Consider the following 20,785-nt stretch of genomic DNA (forward strand, 5'->3'; position numbering starts at 1 on the left):
GCGTACCGCGTAGCGCGTTACTGCCGCACGTTGCGGCTGGAGAGAATATCGTGCGGGGCAATGCCGCGACGCGCAGTTCAGCTGCAGTTCAGTTCGAGTGCGTGGGCACCTTTAACCAGATTTAAAGTTAAACAGCATTGCACCTTAACTATTACCCGAAAACTGGCGATAAATAGCGCTAGTTTTATATATGTAAGTGTTAAATAGTTTTCTGTCGCTCGGTGTATTTTAACATTGTATTATATTCATATTTATGAGCTCAGAATTTTTTTCCTCTTTCATTTGATATCCCACTCGATACAATAGCAAATAAAATTTGGAGACCCTCCACTTTTTTAGGTGTAACATCCGTCAGGTTCATTTTTTCGTATAAAATGTAGCCTCTATCACCCGAACCATAATAACGAATCGATTGCATCTCAATCTTCAAAATTGGCTCAGTAGTTTAGGCGCTACGGTGGAACACACATAAATACAAACCTACATGCTTACATAGATTGTTAAAATCATAACCCTTCCTTTTGGCTTTGCCGTAGTCAAGTAAAAAGAAATAATGAATAAGAAAAAAATTGTCGCCAGCTCCTTTACTATAACTTCTGAGTAAATTCGAAAAACGTCTATGTTGCTCATCTAAAACGTGAAGGGATCCGAGATTCGGATGCTGTTATCAGTCTCAGTATAAAACGGCAGTGGAAGCTGTTGCAGCCATCATTTCACTATCTCATAACAAACACATCAGTGCTCAATACAGTCATGAAATTCGTTAGTACCTATACATTTTATTACATTGCTTATACATAATTTTTTATTTTAATATGACATAGAAGTCGATAATGTTTTATTTAAAGTAATAAATAAACTTTTACAAATGTATTTGGATCGTCAAAAGAATCTACCAATGTGTTTCAACCCTAATCTGTGTGTGAGAATCCAAATTATAAATTCGGAAGTGTTTGTTTGTGGTTTGGTTGGTACTTCAATCACGCTGAAACAATGGATCGACGTATTTTTGCCATGGATATATTAGTAAGATATGGAAAGTGACATAGGATAATCATTATCACAGAAAAATCAAGGAGTTCCCACGGGATTTTTAAAAATCTTAAATAGTGTTGCAATTTCGGAGGGATAGGGAAACTCATCGTATTGTTAACTTAAGAAAACCCCTACTATTCCCTACTCTTATATTATGATTAATAGTAGTTTACGAGTTACGACCCTCAGAAATGAGAAATAGTGAGAAAGAAAGAGAGAACTCTGTCTGTCTATCTGTGAAGTATCTTAGAACAGTATCTGAATTTTCTTTCCAGCTTATCACCCTAACATTCGCTTCCATAGCAACAGCAGCACGGTTAGACACCTACCTGCCACCAAACAAGGGAGCAAATAGTATAAACACAGGCCTCCAAACGCCCCTAAGAGCAGACACCTCAGACTCAGGCCCCTACGTTTCACAGTCCAAGAACTACGCTGGTCAGTCCAAAACTTACCCTAGTCAAAATCAGAACTATGCCAGTCAAGGTAAGAACTATTTTCATTCAATATTCTTCCAATATTATGATAGAACGGTCTATAGTAAAAAGATCACAAATTCAAATTAAATTAAAAGATTTTGAGGCCTTTTCAAATATTGATTATATTATCATCATTAATGATTTAACAAGTGTAAATTAAAAATTTATAACACCCCCGACAAGTGAAGGTTACAATATTTACAAAAGAGCTCATAACTTTCAAACGGCTGAACCGATTTTCTTCGACTATAGCTAGAACACTCTCGATCAAGCCATCTTCCAAACAAAAAAAAACTAAATTAAAATCGGTTCATTAGTTTAGGAGTTACGATGCCACAGACAGATACACAGATACACACGTAAAACTTATAACACCCCTCTTTTTGGGTCGGGGGTTAAAAAGAGCGACTGCTGAGTTTCTTGTCAGCTCTCTCAGTAGAATCTGTTGTACTTATTGCAGTACAGACACTAGTCCTAAAATCTACGTGAAATAAATAAATCTTGATTTTGATATTTTTATTTTATTAAGTGGTTTTTTACCTACGGACAAAAATACGTCAAAAAATCTGAACTTTTAAGAATATGACTGTGTGTTTCAGCTTTTGTCAAATTGTCAGTGAACAGTGTCTTTGCAAACCTTTACACATCTACAGTTTTTTAATGACGATTATTTTATTAACTCGAACCTAACAATTTTTTGTCTAGAATACAAATAATATAGTATTCTCACAATAAGATACAAGTATTCTCAATAAGATACAATAATTGTTGTAATAAAACCATTTAAGGCCAAAACTTCGGAAGCCAGTCCACGAACTACGAATCTCAGGACCAGAACTACGGCAGTCAGGCCCAGAACTACGCGAGTCAAGCTCAGATCTTGAGGTACGAAAATGAAATCGACGACAAAGGATGGCACTACGCGTATGAAACCAGTGATGGTACTAAGGCTGAACAAGATGGTAAGTGATATAAATACAATATTAAAAAATCCCATAGAATCATTGATTATTCGGGATAAAAGTAGCCTACGTCCGTCTACGAGATGCAGGCTATCTCTGTATTGCTGATCCGCATTGGGCCAGCGTGGTATCTTACGCTAAATCGCTTGGTGGCACGGCTTTGCCGGTAGGATGGCAACTAGCCACAACCGAGGCCTGCCACTAGATATTTTGTTTATTTAAATGCTTAAGAGGGCTCTCTCCGTCACTCGTTTCATACAATCGTAGTTCCAATTTCATTTGAATATTAAGCAACCAAAGTCCATGAAATTTTGCAGACATATTCTAGAAACTAATATCTATGTCTGTGGTTTTCCAGATTTCTGTTAAAATATTCGGTTTCAAAGTTACGCGGTCTTAAAAATTTTCATACAAATCTTTGAGCCCTTGTAATTTTAAAACTACATATTTTTAGAAAAATCTTAAACACAGATATTAGTTTCTAGAATATGTGTGCAAAATTTCATGGACTTTGGTTGCTTAATATTCAAATGAAATTGGAACTACGATTGTATGAAACGAGTGACGGACAGAGCCCTGTTAAGAATCAAATACATATAGTTTCATTTAAGTATGTTAACATTAGTTAAACTAAACAAACATTTGAAGTACTTTTATTCAATAAATCCATGAATTCAGGTTAATCCCTTGCACAATGTGTGTCAAAGGTTTGCACTCAAGTGTTTCATTGCAAATCAATCTCTCGTATCGCCTATCTACACATCAATCTATTACATAAGGTAATAATGATTGAGAGCTTTCCCAACGCAATGTATGCAGTGAATTGTCAGGGAAACCTGGTTAAGTTACCCTGAGATGACGAAATGGCTAGAGACATGCGATTTATACGTATATTGGGATCTATTCAATCCATAAATCAATCAATCGATTTTTATCTACAAACAATTTTGATAGAACTTAGTAGGACTAAGTTTAAGTAAATGCTAGCTTATAAATAAAACTTCTGTATACTTTTGCTTTAAATTTCTTTTTAATTTATTTGTATTTTATAGTTGCTATCGTTATATTGGTGCAGAAAAATAAACGAACAAAAATTCAGTATAATAATCAAGCACTTAAAAGACTTTTCAAAAAAATCAGTAACATTAGGTAGGATTAAATTAATCGTTTTATTAAGTATTTAATAACACAGTTTTTTAAAGACTTAATTTTGGCTGATGTCTAATAAAAAATCTGCCAAAACTTAATTCCTCATAATATATAATAGTAATTCCTAATAAGACAGATACTAATAATAAATAATATTTAATAATACATTAATAATTCCTCGTTGAAACATTTTTGCTTGTGGCAGTTCCAAATTTAGTCCTTACTGAATTAAATAGATATAGACAATTAGTGAAAAATGTCACCATAGCATTTAACCGCAAACCGAGCTCTTTACCTCGATCTCCGGCAACTTGAACTTTAGCCAAAGTTTACATCGTTACTCTATCATGAACGAATTTATCATTTAAAATGGATATAGTTTCCTTCCATTTGAACTTAAACTTAACTCTATTTATTGCACGATCAATTCTTGATCCAATATGCCTTCCAAAATCCATATAAGTAAGTAGCTGCTTAATGTTAAATTACCCGGCTGAGTTTGTTGTGGGCTCTTCTCAGACTTGGGCGCGTTTGAAACCCTCGTAGCTTTAGTTTTAAGTTACGTAATTAATTATGACCACTATATCGTACAAATTTAACAACTTCGACCATCAAAAGGAGTACAATTGTACCTACTTTGAATTTAAATGATTTTGACTTTGACTTTGACTTTGAATGTTATAAATCCGTATCGTTGCTAAGTATATTACCGTCTCAACTAATAATACCTATAACTTTATAAAACCTCAATAGCTCAACGGTTAAAGAGCGGATTGAAATCAGAAAAGTGGACGGTTCAAATCCCATCTGTTGCACTAAAATTGTCGAACCCACTCTTAGCATAAGTTTACGCTTAGTTGAAGGGGAAAGGCGAATATTAGTCATAAAAAACATGACTTTTTCATCTTATTTTCTCTGTTATTATTTTTTTCTTAAAAAAATTATTCAGCAAATATAAACTACCTGGTGAATAATATTGTCCTATTCCTAATGTTGCCTGGTAGTGATCGCTAATATGCGATAAAGCCGACTTTTGTATCCTACTTCTGTGTATGTTTTGACATGATGACAATGAATGCAAAATATAGGGTGCCCGCAGGATTTTCAAAAAACTTAAAGAAGAAAGAAGAGAATTATATTGGCAACAGGACGCGCTGCCCAGCCAATGAGGTGCGGTTCACCGCTGCATTCATATTCGTTTAATTTTTAGCAAGTTAGGTTCCCAACCCAAGAGTCCGTTAAGAAACTTTGTTTCAAAAAAATTCTATGAATTTCCAGGTCGCATTCTCCCTGGCGCTCAACCTGAAGAAGGTTCCCTAACAGTGACAGGCTCATACACCTACATCGGGGATGATGGTCAAACCTACACCGTCACCTATACTGCTGATGAGAACGGCTTCCACCCCAGTGGCGACCACTTGCCAACCCCGCCACCGATACCTGAGGAGATCTTGAAGAGCTTGCAGCTGACTGCCGCTGGTGGTGATGGTAAGTCTTATGTATACCCATTATCATATTATAAACTAGGCACCCGCCCCGGCATCGCACGTGTGTATTTTATAAATGAAGAAAAAGAGATGTGTCAATGAGCTTTTCATCCTCAAATGCTTGCGCATTGCGTGCGGTTCGAATCTGAGTAGGTACGCAAAATACTCGTACGTAAGCAGCATCCGTCCACAACGGACGCTGTGTAAAATCGACATCCTGCAGATTCGATCCGAGTCTTCTGGATCTGGATTTCATTTCTTTATGTGTACCAGAAGGTTGTAACAATGCAGAGAAAAAGAAGGAAAAGTAGAAAGGGAAGGGCTTTATTATCTCTGAGATATCTATTTACCAGATTCTCAGAGAAATTACACCGAATTTATTCCGATTCAGAACAAATGCATTGCGTAAAGAGCTTAAAGATGTAAGTGCGCTACCCACTGGAAGGCCCTGTATAGTTATGGCAGTTTTATTAAACCTTTACCTTAACTTTAATTAATTGTAACGCCACATTGTATCGCTAATATTTTAGGAGGAAGGTCTTTGCCGGTAGGATGGTAATTGACCACATCCGAAGCCACCCAGCAGAGGTAATTTTAAAATATTAACTTCCTAATTGTCCCGGGAACAATTTTGCATTAACCGCAATCACACTTCACACTATCGAAAGGCGAAAGTTTGTGTGTGTGTGTGTGTGTGTGTATGTTTGTTACTCCTTCACGCAAAAACCACTTGATTTGGCTGAAATTAGGAATGGAGATAGATAATATCCTGGATTAGCATATAGGCTACTTTTTATCCCGGAAAATCAAAGAGTTCCCACGGGATTTCGAAAAACCTAAATCCATGCGGACGAAGTCGCGGGCGTCAGCTAGTAAACAATAAAGCGAGAACCAGAAAGTCCTCGCTTCCAAGACCGGAGCGCTCACCTCTATACAATGAAGGTTGTCAAAACCTTTCTTCTTTCAGTTTCAGGTTACGACAGTCAGAAAAGCAGCTATGATGCTGACGCAACGGGGTACTAACTGCTATCAAAGTTCTTCACCTATCATCGTCGAAATCCCACCAAAGCACACGAAGCAAAGCTATTTCCTTTTTACCCGACTGGGGCGAAGCTAAAAAAAAGGTTATGATTATGGTATATGACCTGTAATCATAATCATATTCTTTATTTATTTTGTAATGTATGTATTCTTTATTTTGTAATGTAGGTATAACCTGTATGTATGTATATCCAAACCGCTAGGATATGGAACGCCTTTCTGGCATCGGTTTTCCCTTCCACTTTTACGGTACCTACAAGTTAAGAGTGAATAGGCAACTTCTAGGCAAGCGCGCTCCATCTTAGGCTGCATCATTACTAGCTACCAGGTCTAATTGCAGCCAAGCGCTAGTCTGTAAATTGAAAAAAAAAATATGTATGTATGTATGTCTGTTCATAATCTCTTTTATGTTAACTGTAATCATACTCATATATTGTAAACCCATTTGGCCTTATTTTTATATTGTTTAAAATGTAAAATTATAATAATTGTACCGCTGTTGTTTACAAATAAAGGAATAAAATAAAATAAAAAAATATGTCTGTTCGTAACTACTCAAACGGCTCAACCGATTTTTTATAAATGATACATCGTCGTTAACTTTATAGTTACCTTTAATAACTAACGCCTGCAAAGAAATGATGTTAAATGTACAATCAAACGCAATTGCATCCTTTATATTTTTGTTATTGATAGTACTTTTTCCGTAAATAGGTATTGCGATGGATTATTATAGATATAATGATGGTAAAACGGCCAGTAATTAAAATAGATAATTACTTAAATTATATTTTTTTAATAAAATAAAATTGTAAATATTTTGTGGAGACTTTTATTGAGTATCATTTTTCTTGTTTATTAACCCCCGACCCAAAAAGAGGGGTGTTATAAGTTTGACGTGTGTATCTGTGTATCTGTGTATCTGTGTGTCTGTGTATCTGTGTATCTGTGTATCTGTCTGTGGCATCGTAGCGCCTAAACGAATGAACCGATTTTAATTTACTTTTTTTTGTTTGAAAGGTGGCTTGATCGAGAGTGTTCTTAGCTATAATCCAAAAAAATTGGTTCAGCCGTATAAAAGTTATCAGCTATTTTCTAGTTTTCTTGTAGAAAAGAAGGTTAGATAACCCTTAGGTTCATAATAACCGTTAGGTTCATAATATTATGTCAAAAGACAAATGTCAAGCTGTCAAGATAGACGTTACCTAGATACATAATTATTTATTTGAAAATGATGTTTTGAAAACGCAGATACTTTGGATCGTCGGGGGTGTTATAAATTTTTAATTTACACTTGTTTACACTTGTATTAACAGTAAGCGAAGTCAAAGTGGATTCATAGTTAGCGCTGTCATCCAAGATTAAGTATAAAACTTTTTAATCGTGCTTTCGAGAAATAAACTGTTTTCCTCGGATTGCATTTTTTATCATTTTTTTTTTAGTTTTAGTGATTTGGGTTTATTTTCTAATAGCGGTGATAGCCTTAGTAAAGCCACATCTAACTCTTCGGAAAACTTATGTGCGTTTAAAACAATACAAGTGTAAATTAAAAATTTATAACACCCCTACAAGTGAAGGTTACAGTAACTAGAAAAGAGCTGATAACTTTCAAACGGCTGAACCGATTTTCTTGGATTATAGCTAAGAACACTCTCGATCAAGCCACCTTTCAAACAAAAAAAGCTTAATTAAAATCGGTTCATTAGTTTAGGAGCTACGATGCCACAGACAGATACACAGATACACACGTCAAACTTATAACAACCCTCTTTTTGGGTCGGGGGTTAAAAAGAGGTAGTTATCACTTGCTTTAACGGTGAAGGAATACATCGCGATGAAACCTTTGTACCTGGGTATTCACCATAATATAATGTTCTCAAAGATGTGCTAAGGCCGCCAATCCGGACTTGGCCAGCGTGGTGGACTAACCCTTCTCATTCTGAGAGATCTTTTCTCAGTAGTGAGCATTCAAGCGATTCAAATCTCAATCTATGAATGACATCATGACAATAACGTCGGCCTTGCACCTACAAATTATATTGAGCGCCATGTCGTTAATAATTCGTTACAATTCGTTTACAATTAGTTCTGATAGTGATGTGTAACCAAAGTTGCTACCACAACATACTAAAGTATCTAGGTAACAAGGTAATTGACAATGATCACAACACACTATACTCCATCCACGGAAAGAAGTTAGTAAGTATAGGTCTAAATCTAAAACGTGCCATCCTTTGCTGCAGGGTGCTTTATGAAAGGAATAGCAATACATTCAGATTTCAGACCTATCATTTTAGTTCATAGAAAACTAGAGGATGCCCGCGACTTCGTACGCGTGGATTTAGGTTTTTAAAGATCCCGTAGGAACTGTTTGATTTTCCTGGATAAAAAGTTGCCAATGTCAGTTATAGGGACGCAACCGCTACCTTAGTATCAAACATACAAATCGGTTAAGCGGATGGGTCTTTAGGAATCCCGCGGGAACTGTTTGATTTTCCGGTATAAAAAGTAGCCTATGTCCGTCCCCGGGATGTAAGCTAACTCTGTACCAAATTTCATTAAAATCGGTTCAGCGGTTGAGCCGTGAAAACGTAGCAGACAGACAGACAGACAGACAGACACACTTTCGCATTTATAGTATGGAGTATGGAAGTATAGATTAGTATGGATGTATCTACAAGAGAATTAGCCTCAATGTCGCTATCATTATCAAATTTAAAAAAAAAAAACGGTCTACCAGTACTGATTAATGGAAATAAGACATAGGAACGTAAGATAGGTACGTAATAGGTCACCTACGATGACGAAATGAATGAAATCATCGAGGTTAAGTGCACACAAACCATTATAATATGGCAGTCACAAAAAATACCTCTGTCTAAACATCTAAAGTCAATATTTAGCAACATTACCAAGTCGCACGTTTCGATTCAAAAAATCAGTAGGAATGTTAAATCACTTGGCTGCTAAGGCGCTTACCTAAATTTTGTAGTTTGTAAAGTAGGTAGAGTATATATTTTATAAAAATCTTTAAACCCGTGTTACTTTTGTTTGTAATAATCGGCTGTGACAGACGGACAGACGGACGGAGAAAGTCGCAACATAAGAGTTCCATTTTTAACATTTTGGTACAGAACCCTAAAAATGAGCCAAGGAACGGCTATCAGTATCATTTCAGCATTCATTTTGTATTAAAAACGCTATCAGTTCTGTGAAAATACTAAAGTGATAAGCGTATGCATAATATACATACATACATACGTGCATAACTAAATATACAAATATACTTTCTTATCATTTTTTTATTTTATATCTTCATTTATATATTATGTTGCCCGCGGCTTTGTCCGCTTGGAATAAGATTTTCAAAAATCCCGTGGAAACTTGATTTACCGAGTTAAACAAGGCAACAGATAAACAGGCATTATTATTTAGAGAGGTTCTAAATTTGATTTCCATTTGATTTCCAGTGTAGCACTTTTTTCTGAAAAACTTGTTTTTCTTGAATATTTTTTTCCTGAATTTTTGCTTGCCCTTTCCTGAAATTAGTCAGTTTTTTAGAAAGAGAAAAAACATTAAGTCAAGTTAAAAAGTTCTAATAATATGATGTTATGTGATATTAAATACAAATCAAGGATAAATAGACAACAAGTGTAAATTAAAAATTCATAACACCCCCGACAAGTGAAGGTTACAGTAATTACTAGAAAAGAGCTGATAACTTTCAAACGGCTGAACCGATTTTCTTGAATTATAACTAAGAACACTCTCGATCAAGCCACCTTTCAAACAAAAAAAAAACTAAATTAAAATCGGTTCATTAGTTTAGGAGCTACGATGCCACAGATAGATACACAGATACACCGATACACAGATACACACGTCTTTTTGGGTCGGGGGTTAAAAATATCGGGCAGTGAGCGACTTCATGTAGAAACTGACGTAAACCGAAATATCCAAATTCCCCGTATATGAATGGATCTGTTTGAGGAAAACCGATATTTCTATTAATAGTTACACGAAGCAATAAGTTATTTTACTTTCAGGTAAGTATTGGTTCTATGACATAACCCATTGACGTATATTTAGATCTATACGGGTAAATCTAGCGTAGGTATTACCCACCTTTATCAACATCTAGCTAGGTTAATGCCCGGCATGCATTGCACGTGTCAGAAACCTTCCTACAAGTGCCGGCAACAACTGTACAAAAGAAATATTCTGCGCAAAGGTTCTGTACAAAGGTTCATCTATTTATTTTTTATCGTATGAGCATGGGATCTCAAAAATCAATAACAATTAGGTAATTAGTTCTTGTTATCTAATAATAGGTAGGCACTTATACAGAAAATAAAGTGATCCTATAAGGGTTGCGTTTTTCCTTTTGTGGTACGGAACCCTAAAAAATTAGTTTTATGACTGGGGTGTTCCAGACAATCTAAACTAGACCGCAGAGTCAATTTAACGGCAGAACGCGAGACTAAATTGAAATTGAAAGTTATAAACCGTTACAGTAATGTTTCATACTTGTTAATACCTATATTATTACTTACACTGATTCGGTCACTCGGAGCACGTTTACATTTTGCCGAATCGTTTAAGGAATTTCATTAACTCTTCCCTTATCACATAATAGTAACATTCTAAGTAGCATGGAAGTGCAATCCTCTATCCGCCGTTCTCTCTTTATAATTATTTAGGAGGATATCTGATTTTCTTCTTTCAAAAGCGTTTTCTTTCGAAAAGTAGAATATTTCCTTTTCTCGATTTCCGAAAAAAATTTGCTGTTTTCCGATGTGGTAGATAATCGGTAAATAAAAAGTGATCACTTTTAAGGGGAAACGCTTTTGAAAAAGAAAAAAATAGGAGACTGCTATTCAAGAACTATTTTGAGAAAACAATCAATGACCCTTACCTTCTAGTAGTTCAAGCAGCGTCCTATCCTACATCCCCGATCATAACAAACCCCCCGATAAAGACGTCCTAAGCACATCTTTTCCCGATTTTGGCAAGAACTTCATAATTTTCCGATTCGGTAGGTAGTCGGTAAAGAAAAAGTAGGACCTTTTAAAGAGAAGTGCTTTTAAAACGAGAAAAAAAAACACTCACAGACATAATATCTGCCGAGAACATTAAAAAAAAAAGGTGTTTAGTGGGACTTAACAATTATTTATCCTTTTATCTGAGGAATAAAATTGAGGTTTTGACCGTTTTGTGTAGGAAATCTGTCAAAACATCAAATTAATTCCTCAGATAAAAGTTATTTGACGATTGAAAAATCGGCCCTTAATCGTTACGATTTTATGTAAACTAGAGCTTTCACGAAATTAGTATCAGAGCCCGACCGTTGCAAGTTCATGCTTCGTGTCGCTTAGTATGTTCTTAGCTTTGTAAGTGTACGATTGTGTGTGTGGTCATGAAAGTGTGTCTGTTCGTTGTTTTGTTCGGGCTGCTCGATTTTGGCGGTTGTGGCCAGGTTGGTTGTACTTTTGTAATTATTATAATTAATGAAGCAGCTACTTATGTCATTTTTAGGGTTCTGTACCTCAAAAGGAAAAACGGAACCCTTATAGGATCACTTTGTTGTATGTCTGTCTGTCTGTACGTCCGTCCGTCCGTCGTGTCTGACCTAAGTATAGGGTACTTCCCGTTGACCTAGAATCATGAAAGGCAAGTAGGTAGGTCTTATAACACAAGTACAGGAATAAATCTGAAAACCGTGAATTTGTGGTTAAATCATTTAAAAAAATAAAAATGTGTTTCAATTTTGAAAGTAAGATAACTATACCAAATGGGGTATCATATGAAAGGACTTTACCTGTACATTCTAAAACAGATTTTTATGTATAATTGACAATAATTGATTTATCGTGCAAAATGTTGGGAAAAGTACCCGAGTACGGAACCCTCAGTGCGCGAGTCTGACTCGCACTTGGCCGGTTTTTTTAAGCAAAGAAAATCAAGAGTAGGTATATTTTTCTTGATGAAAAGGTATGTCAAGAGCGTGTGCCATTCAAAATAAATAACAATGACATTTGATAAAGTGACGTAAGTTTAAGGTGCTTACACAGCAGGGGCATTACACACATATTCGTGTTACGGTATGTGCCTATGTCAAAAATAAACTATTTCTCAGTGAGTATTAAATAGAGCATGGTGGTATATGGCCTCATTCTGAGGTGCTTAGTAGTGTACTGGCATGGGTTGAGGTGATGATGATGAAACATCGAGTAGTTACCTATTTAAGCAAAAAAAATGATCTGTTCAGTTGGAACTTAAATCCACGCACTACAAACTTAAATAAGAGTGCATTATCAATATACTGCCATGTCTTTTATATTTTTTAAATCCACTAATAAGAACTCTATTCAATATTTTTTACTCCAAAATCGAATAAAAACATGGTGCTATATGCATTTTTTTATAGCTTTAAACAAGTTCTTTAAGCTTTGGAATGCTACCCTACGGAGAAGCACCAGTATAAAATAATATAAAAGACTTTTTTGATCACGCATGCCCTGAGGGGTAGTAAAAAGCGCATGAAAAAGCGCCCAATTATCTGGCAATTCATTCGTGAGAGTTAAAACATTTTACTATTAACATTGAAAAAAAATGGTACGACCGAACCCGACCCCAAACGTCTCGATGAAAGCATAAGAAGGGTCTCTCCGTCACTCGCTCCATACAAACGTAGTTCCAATTTCATTTGAATATTAAGCAACCAAAGTTCATGAAATTTTGCAAAAATATTCTAGAAACTAATATCTATGCCTGTAGTATTCCAGATTTGTGTTAAAATATTCAGTTTCAAAGTTACGCGGTCTTAAAATTCACATAAAAATCTTTGAGCCCCTGTAATTTTAAAACTACATGTTTTTAGAAAAATATAAATCACCACAGGCACAGATATTAGTTTTTAGAATATGTCTGCAAAATTTCATGGACTTTGGTTGCTTAATATTCAAATGAAATTGGAACTACGCTTGTATGGAGTAAGTGACGGAGAGAGCCCTGATAAGTCAGTCAATTCAAATTGGGTACTATTGTACATCTCCTAATTTTCAAACAATGATATTGTAGTGGTGATAATTAATTACGTTGACGTAAAACTAAAGCTACGAGGGTTCCAAACGCGCCCAAGTCTGAGAAGAGCTCACAAGAAACTTAATAGCAACGTAATATGTAGACCTGTCACTTTAGTTTAATTTAGTTTAATTTTGAATTAATGTATTTGCATGCCAGCTTGGCGTGATACAGCTGGACTATTTTTATAATTACACCTGTAATACCTGTATCAGCAAATAAATAAATTGATTGATTGATTGAATGATAGAGATTATGTTCAGCATGATTTGCCACAATGGCTATGTATGCTAATATTTTTTTTAATCAAACGAAGATTTGTGTGTCGTCCCTGCAAGTTTGTAATACTGAGTTTAGTGCACTGCACTGGTACTATCTTAAGTCCTAATAACCTAAATGATTGAAACATACGCTAATCGCGGATATAATAAAACTAGATAATGCCCGCGACTTCGTCCGCGTGGATTTAAGTTTTTCGAAATCTCGTGGGAACTCTTTGATTTTCCGGGATAAAAAGTAGCCTATGTGCTAATCCAGGGTATAATCTATCTCCATTCCAAATTTCAGCCAAATCCGTCTAGTAGTTTTTGCGTGAAAGAGTAACAAACATACACACACACATACACACAAACTTTCGCCTTTATATGTAACTAGCTGACGCCCGCGACTTCGTCCGCGTGGATTTAGGTTTTTCGAAATCCCGTGGGAACTCTATGATTTTCCGGGATAAAAAGTAGCCTATGTGCTAATCCTGGATATTATCTATCTCCATTCCAAATTTCAGCCAAATCCGTCCAGTAGTTTTTGCGTGAAAGAGTAACAACATACACACACACACACACACACACATACACACAAAGTTTCGCCTTTATAATATCAGTGTGAAGTGTGATAAACGGTAGACTATACCTAAGTCGTTAGTAATAGCTCTAACTTTATCAAACAACATTTTATCAATTTTTAGGGTTCCGTACCTCAAAAAGAAAAACGGAATCCTTGTAGGATCACTTTGTTGTCTGTCTGTCTGTCCATCGTGTCTGTCAAGAAACCTATAGGGTACTTCCCGTTGACCTAGAATCAATTTGGCAGGAAGGTAGGTCTTATAGCACAAGTACAGGAATAAATCTGAAAACCGCGAATTTGTGGTCACATCATTTTGAAAAAAAAATGTCTCAATTTCCAAAGTAAGATAACTATACTAAGTGGGATATCATATGAAAGGGCTTTACCTATACATTCTTAAACAGATTTTTATTTATTTTTATGCATAATAGTTTTTGATTTTGGAAAAATGTTGGAAAAGCTCTTTTATATAGTTCTGGCCAGACCAGACCAGAGACAATGTAGATATTAGCCACTGCTGGGAGTCAAATCCAAAACCTGCCAGTTATAAGACCACAGCATGAATTACTACATCAGGGAAGTCTTAAAAACAATTTTCAAAAATTCCATTCGCTCAAAGCCACATAACATAAATCCCTGATCTGTAATCAAAGCCATGGTGGGTCCGTCTGATAAAAATATAGCAGTAGGTAGTTAAACTTCAATTGCTCTAATGTAAGCGGGGGAGTAAGGAGCAAAATAAACGCGTCACCCCCCACTGAGACTCGAAATAACCCTTTATTTCTCAGTATTATAACGATAGAGATGTGTAGTTTAGATGAATCTGTATTTTAGGGTTCCGTACCCAAAGGATGCCAACGGGACTTGGCTAGCCACAAGTTGGTTTACATGAACATCGATGTATAGGTACATGAATTAACAAGTGTAAATTAAAAATTTATAACACCCCCGACAAGTGAAGGTTACAGTAACTAGAAAAGAGCTGATAACTATCAAACGGCTGAACCGATTTTCTTGGATTATAGCTTAGAACACTCTCGATCAAGCCACCTTTCAAACAAAAAAAAAAAACACTAAATTAAAATCGGTTCATTAGTTTAGGAGCTACGATGCCACAGACCAATACACAGATATTCACGTTAAACTTATAACATCCCTCTTTTTAGGTCGGGGGTTAAAAATAATGTCAGAAGCTCCAAATAAATTGGTTAAGATCAATATTTAGATAGACCAGGTCAGCCCACATGGCTCTTCAAAGAGAGTTCAGCGGTCATTAAACTTATTTTAGAACGCTTGAAAGTTATTAAATCAAGTATATTAACCTAGTTTTTTAGAGACCGTGACTAGGTACTTTTTTTTCTCTCTCTCATCTGGCTTTACACAGATTAACCAATGTCAAGTTTGTAGTTATTTACAAGTTAGGAAACTACACTAAGTATGGACTTCATCTGTGCTGGTGCTCGCCGACACACGCGCGGCACCCCTTAGAGCGCTTCCCAGTCAGTTCCACCACAAAAAACACCAGTAAAACACAAAACCCGGCCACTTTTAACAAACACCAACACAGACGAAGTCCTAGGTACCTGAACGCCGATGCAAATGCCTATTTACCTATCTCTAAAGTAGTATTTTCTTGAATTTTCAGATGAGATCCACATCGTCAATCAAATATTTAACACAACAGAGCAACAATAACAACAATATAACCATAAAAGTGATGGTGCATTTCGACAAATACCTAACGAAGAAGCTAGTGAAGGAATACAAAGTGAAAACGCGAAAGAAACTCAAAATTATCACGCACAGGATTCTGGAGGACGCCAGAAATTACTTCAAACATCCAAGTTTGAATCAAACTGTTAACTTCGTATTATTGGATACAAGGTAGATGTAACTTTTCAACCGTTCATAACTCAAAATTTAAAAAACCCCCGACACAAAAACCTCTATAAGAAAACTAGAAAAGAGCTGATAACTTTCAAACGGCTGAACCGATTTACTTCGATTATAGCTAAGAACACTCTCGATCAAGCCACCTTTCAAACAAAAAAATCGGTTGATTCGTTTAGGAGCTACGATGCCACAGACAGATACACAAATACACACGTCAAATTTATAACACCCCTCTTTTCGGGTCACCACTGCGCCATAGCCGTGGGAAAAATAATATACCTACCTACTGATTGATCTGGCAGAAATTTGCTTAAAATATTAAGGTTTACCTAAAAGTAACTCTCTTTATGCATTGTAGGTTCCTAAGGGATAGTAAGAATTTGATTGGCGATGAAAACGCTCGGGAGTATTTGAAGAACTACTGCGATTGGCAGGCAAAGAAGAAGGTGGCTGCGAAGACTCAGTACTACTCAGTTTTGCTGACCGGAATGGATATTTTTCATATCAAAAATGGGAAACATGTTAGGACCAGTTCAGGTGAGAAAGCTAAACAGATTATTGTTCACTAGCTGATGCCCGCAGCTTCGCCCGCGTGGATTGGTCAGATCCCCTGCAGCATCAGGATTGAGGAGTTGGAATCCAAATTTTTTATGAAACAATGTCGCAAAGTTCTTCTATCGATTAAAAACGAAATGACGCAAATCGGTTCAGAAATCTCGGAGATTTCGGTGTAGAAAAACACAACTCCCTTTTTGAAAGTCGGTTAAAAAAGTAGCCTATGTACTTACTCCCTGGTCAATTCTCTACTTGTCTGTGAAAATCCCGTCAAAGTCGATTCAGCCGTTCCGAAGATTAGCCTTTTCAAACAGACAGACAGACAGACAAAAATTTTAAAAACGTGTGATTCAGTTATAGTATCGTTCAAATAACCATAATATGCGGAAGTTATTTCGATATTACAGACAGACACTCCAATTTTATTTATTAAATTAAAATTATTAATTACTAGCTGATGCCCGCAGCTTCGCCCGCGTGGATTGGTCAGATCCCCTGCAGCATCAGGATTGAGGAGTTGGAATCCAAATTTTTTATGAAACAATGTCGCAAAGTTCCTCTATCGATTAAAAAAGAAATGACGCAAATCAGTTCAGAAATCTCGGAGATTTCGGTGTAGAAAAACACAACTCCCTTTTTGAAAGTCGGTTAAAAAAGTAGCCTATGTTACTCCCTGGTCAATTCTCTACTTGTCTGTGAAAATCCCGTCAAAGTCGATTCAGCCGTTCCGAAGATTAGCCTTTTCAAACAGACAGACAGACAGACAGACAAAAATTTTAAAAACGTGTGATTCAGTTATTGTATCGTTCAAATAACCATATGACCTTAATATGCGGTAGTTATTTTGATATTACAGACAGACACTCCAATTTTATTTATTAAAATTATTAATTATAGATGTACCTATTATTTTTTCTCATTCTATATCGGCAATACCGCAATCCACCGTAAGATGGTGCTAGTTGTCTCAAAAGAAGTTTAATTCGCAAATGCAAACTGACGCCCGGGCTATGTATGGGCAAAGAGGAAGAATAAGCAGAATAGACTACAGCCCAAATAATACGTCTACCAACTAGTGAGAATTGAGATATTTTGTTTTATGATGTATTGAACACAATCACATTTCACGTTTCAGGTCGAAGCTATACCAGAGGTGCATGCCATGTCAAAAAAAGCTGTGCACTAATAGAATGGGATCCGAAGCTTATTGGATTTTTGTTTGCTCACGAAATTGGCCACAGGTATCTATACTGAATTTAAATACAATCTATCTTTAGAATACACAAACGATTTACACAATGTTGAATTACTATTGGAACGATTAAAAATCGAAATTATTGATCGTCATCGCCATTGCGCCTGGGCATACTCCAGTCTCCAATTGTGAGTATTGAAATCAATACAATGTAATGTAAAAGTTACAAAAAGTCTTATGGTGATCTCTAGTGTCTACAGGCATTGAATTCTATCAACGTTTAGATATGAGACCTAAAATATTATATGAAGCACACTGAACTTCTTTGAAATCTATACTTACAACTTTTATTTCGAACAAGTAACAACTTGACGAGAGTATCCAAAGAGTATCGATCTAAAGTTTAGTTTAATTTTATACTTAATTTAAATCTATTTTAATAATATTTTATGAAGAACCCTTTCCAGGTCTAGGCCTCGGTTTTATACTTACTTATCGTTTTTTTTATTTTAACTGCGCAGCCTCGGCATGAGACACGACGGCCCTCCTCACAACCGATGCAGAGAACAAAACCACATCATGGCTACCAGATACGACCCCCAGCATCATCCGCAGACCTGGTCATCATGCAGCTTGAATACTTTGAAGCAGTTCTTGAATAAGTATGTAAATACCAACGCACTAAACTGTACGGTTGGAACCAAAATTCGAGTAGCAATTCCGTAAATTCAAACCTGTCGCAATTATGAACTTTTCTATAATCAAGCCACACACACCTAACGCATGTGCATAACTGTGCCACGCGAATATGATCATTAAGGTGCTAAACGACTTACAGCCTTTGACCGTACATAGTTATGAAGATACACGCTGGTGTGTCTAACCAAGTTCTAAAACGGAAACGCACCTGCATGCAGTGAGCATCATTTCAAAAAACTCAAAAACTTTTAAACCCACATACTTAAAATTTTGCATATCTAATTTAGGTACCTACTAGGACTCTTTGAACACTTAGGCCGAGATCTATATAGATTAGAGCCAACTTTGACCTTGCTAAGACCTAAGTTTCAGTGAAAATGGGACCGATTTATTTCAGCGATAATTTTCTCTTTTTCTTAAGTCTCATAGAGTTCCTCAATTTATTATATGTACATACATATAATAATAAATTGAGGAACTCTCGACTCGTGGTTTTTCTATTAATAAATATTATTTTAAAAGAAAAGAAAACATAAAACTGGCTTTGAATATTGTGCCCCATTTTTTTTTAAATATTACCTACTCGTAGATATTTTTGACTATTACAATATTCTTTTTTTTTTCAGTAGCCACCTGTCGTGGTGCGTCAAGAACGAAAACGAGCGTGGGGTTACTTTCAAGTACTTTCAATAACAACAGTTGGAATCTGTGATAACGATAACTGATACCTACTTAGTATTTTTAAAGATTAGTTGTGAAGACGATGCATTTATATTTTATACTTACCTATATCGCTGCCTCAGTAACCCATGATCTTGCCATCTCATTCCTGTCTTAATGGAGTATGCTGGTCAGAAAAGCCGTCATAAGTTACCGTCGAAGCCCTCGGCAACCTGGGCGGTCTACTCGGCTTCTGGAGCGAGAGCGTTCTTAGCTATAATCCAAGAAAATCGGTTCAGCCGTTTGAAAGTTATCAGCTCTTTTGTAGTTACTGTAACCTTCACTTGTCGGGGGTGTTATAAATTTTTTTATACGGTACCTACTCGTCCCATCAGCGGAGAACTATAACCGGCTACGGAATTCGTGCACCATTGTGCAAAAATACTTATTCGTAATATCTAGTCATGTAATTAATATTCTGTTTCAATCATTAATTAAGTAAACTCTTCTACTTTCATGCCATATTAATAAGTATTTTTGTTATTTAAATAGAATTATGTTTGTAATGCAATGTGTAATTATTTAAAGTAGGCAATCATTCATTTACACGACTTAGGTGCCTTAATTACAACTTGCTTATAAGTATGTTAAGTTATTTATAATTTGAACAACAGGCATTTTTACAATGTAAATACCTACCTATTGATAAAGAAATAAAAAAATACAAATGAACTGTTTAAAAGCCTTTTTATCAATCATTGTCCCATTCTATTAAACCTGAAAAGCAATTCTAATATCTGTACCCATATTATAAATGCGAATGTGTGCTATTTTATCCTTCAATCACGCCGCAACGCAGCAAAACGGATCGATGTGATTGTTTGAGTACAGAAGACCTGGAGAGTGACAAAAAATACTTTTTATCCCAGAAAATCAAAGAGTTCCCACGGGATTTCTAAGAACCTAAATCCACATGGACGAAGTTGCGAGTATGGCTCCATCGAGCGATCGTCGACACCACTGCAGTACAAAGTTACTTTATTTTACACGTAGTGTGTTTGCTATGAAAGAAATAGGAGGCGCTCATCAAAATTTCGAACTGCATTCACGCTGATTCACATTTCGCAATCAATAACTTGCTTTTGAATCCAAAAAACTTTTCTAGTTTGTAATACGTACCTACCTAATATGAAGAGAATTAATAAAACATTACCAATATTTTTATTAATATCTACTGATATATTTCTGAGATGATACCTGTGCTCAGTAGTGAACTGGCGGCACTGGCGGTATGTTGATAATGATGATATTTTTCTAGAAAAATGTTATAGAAAATAAAAGGAATAAGAGCAGAGTAGTAATAGAGACGACTCTACTACAAAATGATTGTGAAAAGGTATCTAAAATGTTAACCCAAATACTTAATATTCTAAGTATCTAGGTACCAACGGGACCCTATTTGCTGTCCGTCCGTCCATCTGTCTGTCAGTGGGCTGTATCTCGTGAATCGTAATATTAAGTAGAAAGTTGAAATTTTCTACTAGCGGACTCTATTTGGACTAGCGGCACTACGAAATTCAACATTATGCAAATTCCACATTATGAGAATTCAACATTTTAGGAATTCAACTTTTTGGACTTGAAGGAGCAATTTAAGCCTCAATAGCTCAACGCTTATAGGAGCGGACTTAAAACCGAAAGTTC

The 20,785-nt window shown here is 35.9% G+C and overlaps 2 protein-coding genes across 2 annotated transcripts; both read left to right on the forward strand.

Annotated features, from left to right (window-relative positions):
• Positions 1–714: 714 nt before the first annotated feature.
• On the forward strand, positions 715–6,258 carry LOC123875374 (cuticle protein 3-like). Its single transcript, XM_045921158.1, has 5 exons — positions 715–762; positions 1,311–1,521; positions 2,303–2,476; positions 4,904–5,113; positions 6,080–6,258. Exons 1-5 carry the CDS (start codon positions 754–756, stop codon positions 6,133–6,135), a joined length of 660 nt encoding a protein of 219 aa, XP_045777114.1. The 5' UTR covers positions 715–753; the 3' UTR covers positions 6,136–6,258.
• Positions 6,259–11,543: 5,285 nt separating this feature from the next.
• On the forward strand, positions 11,544–19,731 carry LOC123875373 (snake venom metalloproteinase atroxase-like). The gene is made up of 6 exons (XM_045921156.1): positions 11,544–11,629; positions 15,725–15,963; positions 16,331–16,509; positions 17,663–17,768; positions 18,244–18,384; positions 19,048–19,731. Exons 1-6 carry the CDS (start codon positions 11,570–11,572, stop codon positions 19,112–19,114), a joined length of 792 nt encoding a protein of 263 aa, XP_045777112.1. The 5' UTR covers positions 11,544–11,569; the 3' UTR covers positions 19,115–19,731.
• Positions 19,732–20,785: the final 1,054 nt, after the last annotated feature.

This window comes from Maniola jurtina, chromosome 20 (genome assembly GCF_905333055.1).
Source record: "Maniola jurtina chromosome 20, ilManJurt1.1, whole genome shotgun sequence".
Taxonomy (NCBI): Eukaryota; Metazoa; Arthropoda; class Insecta; order Lepidoptera; family Nymphalidae; genus Maniola; species Maniola jurtina.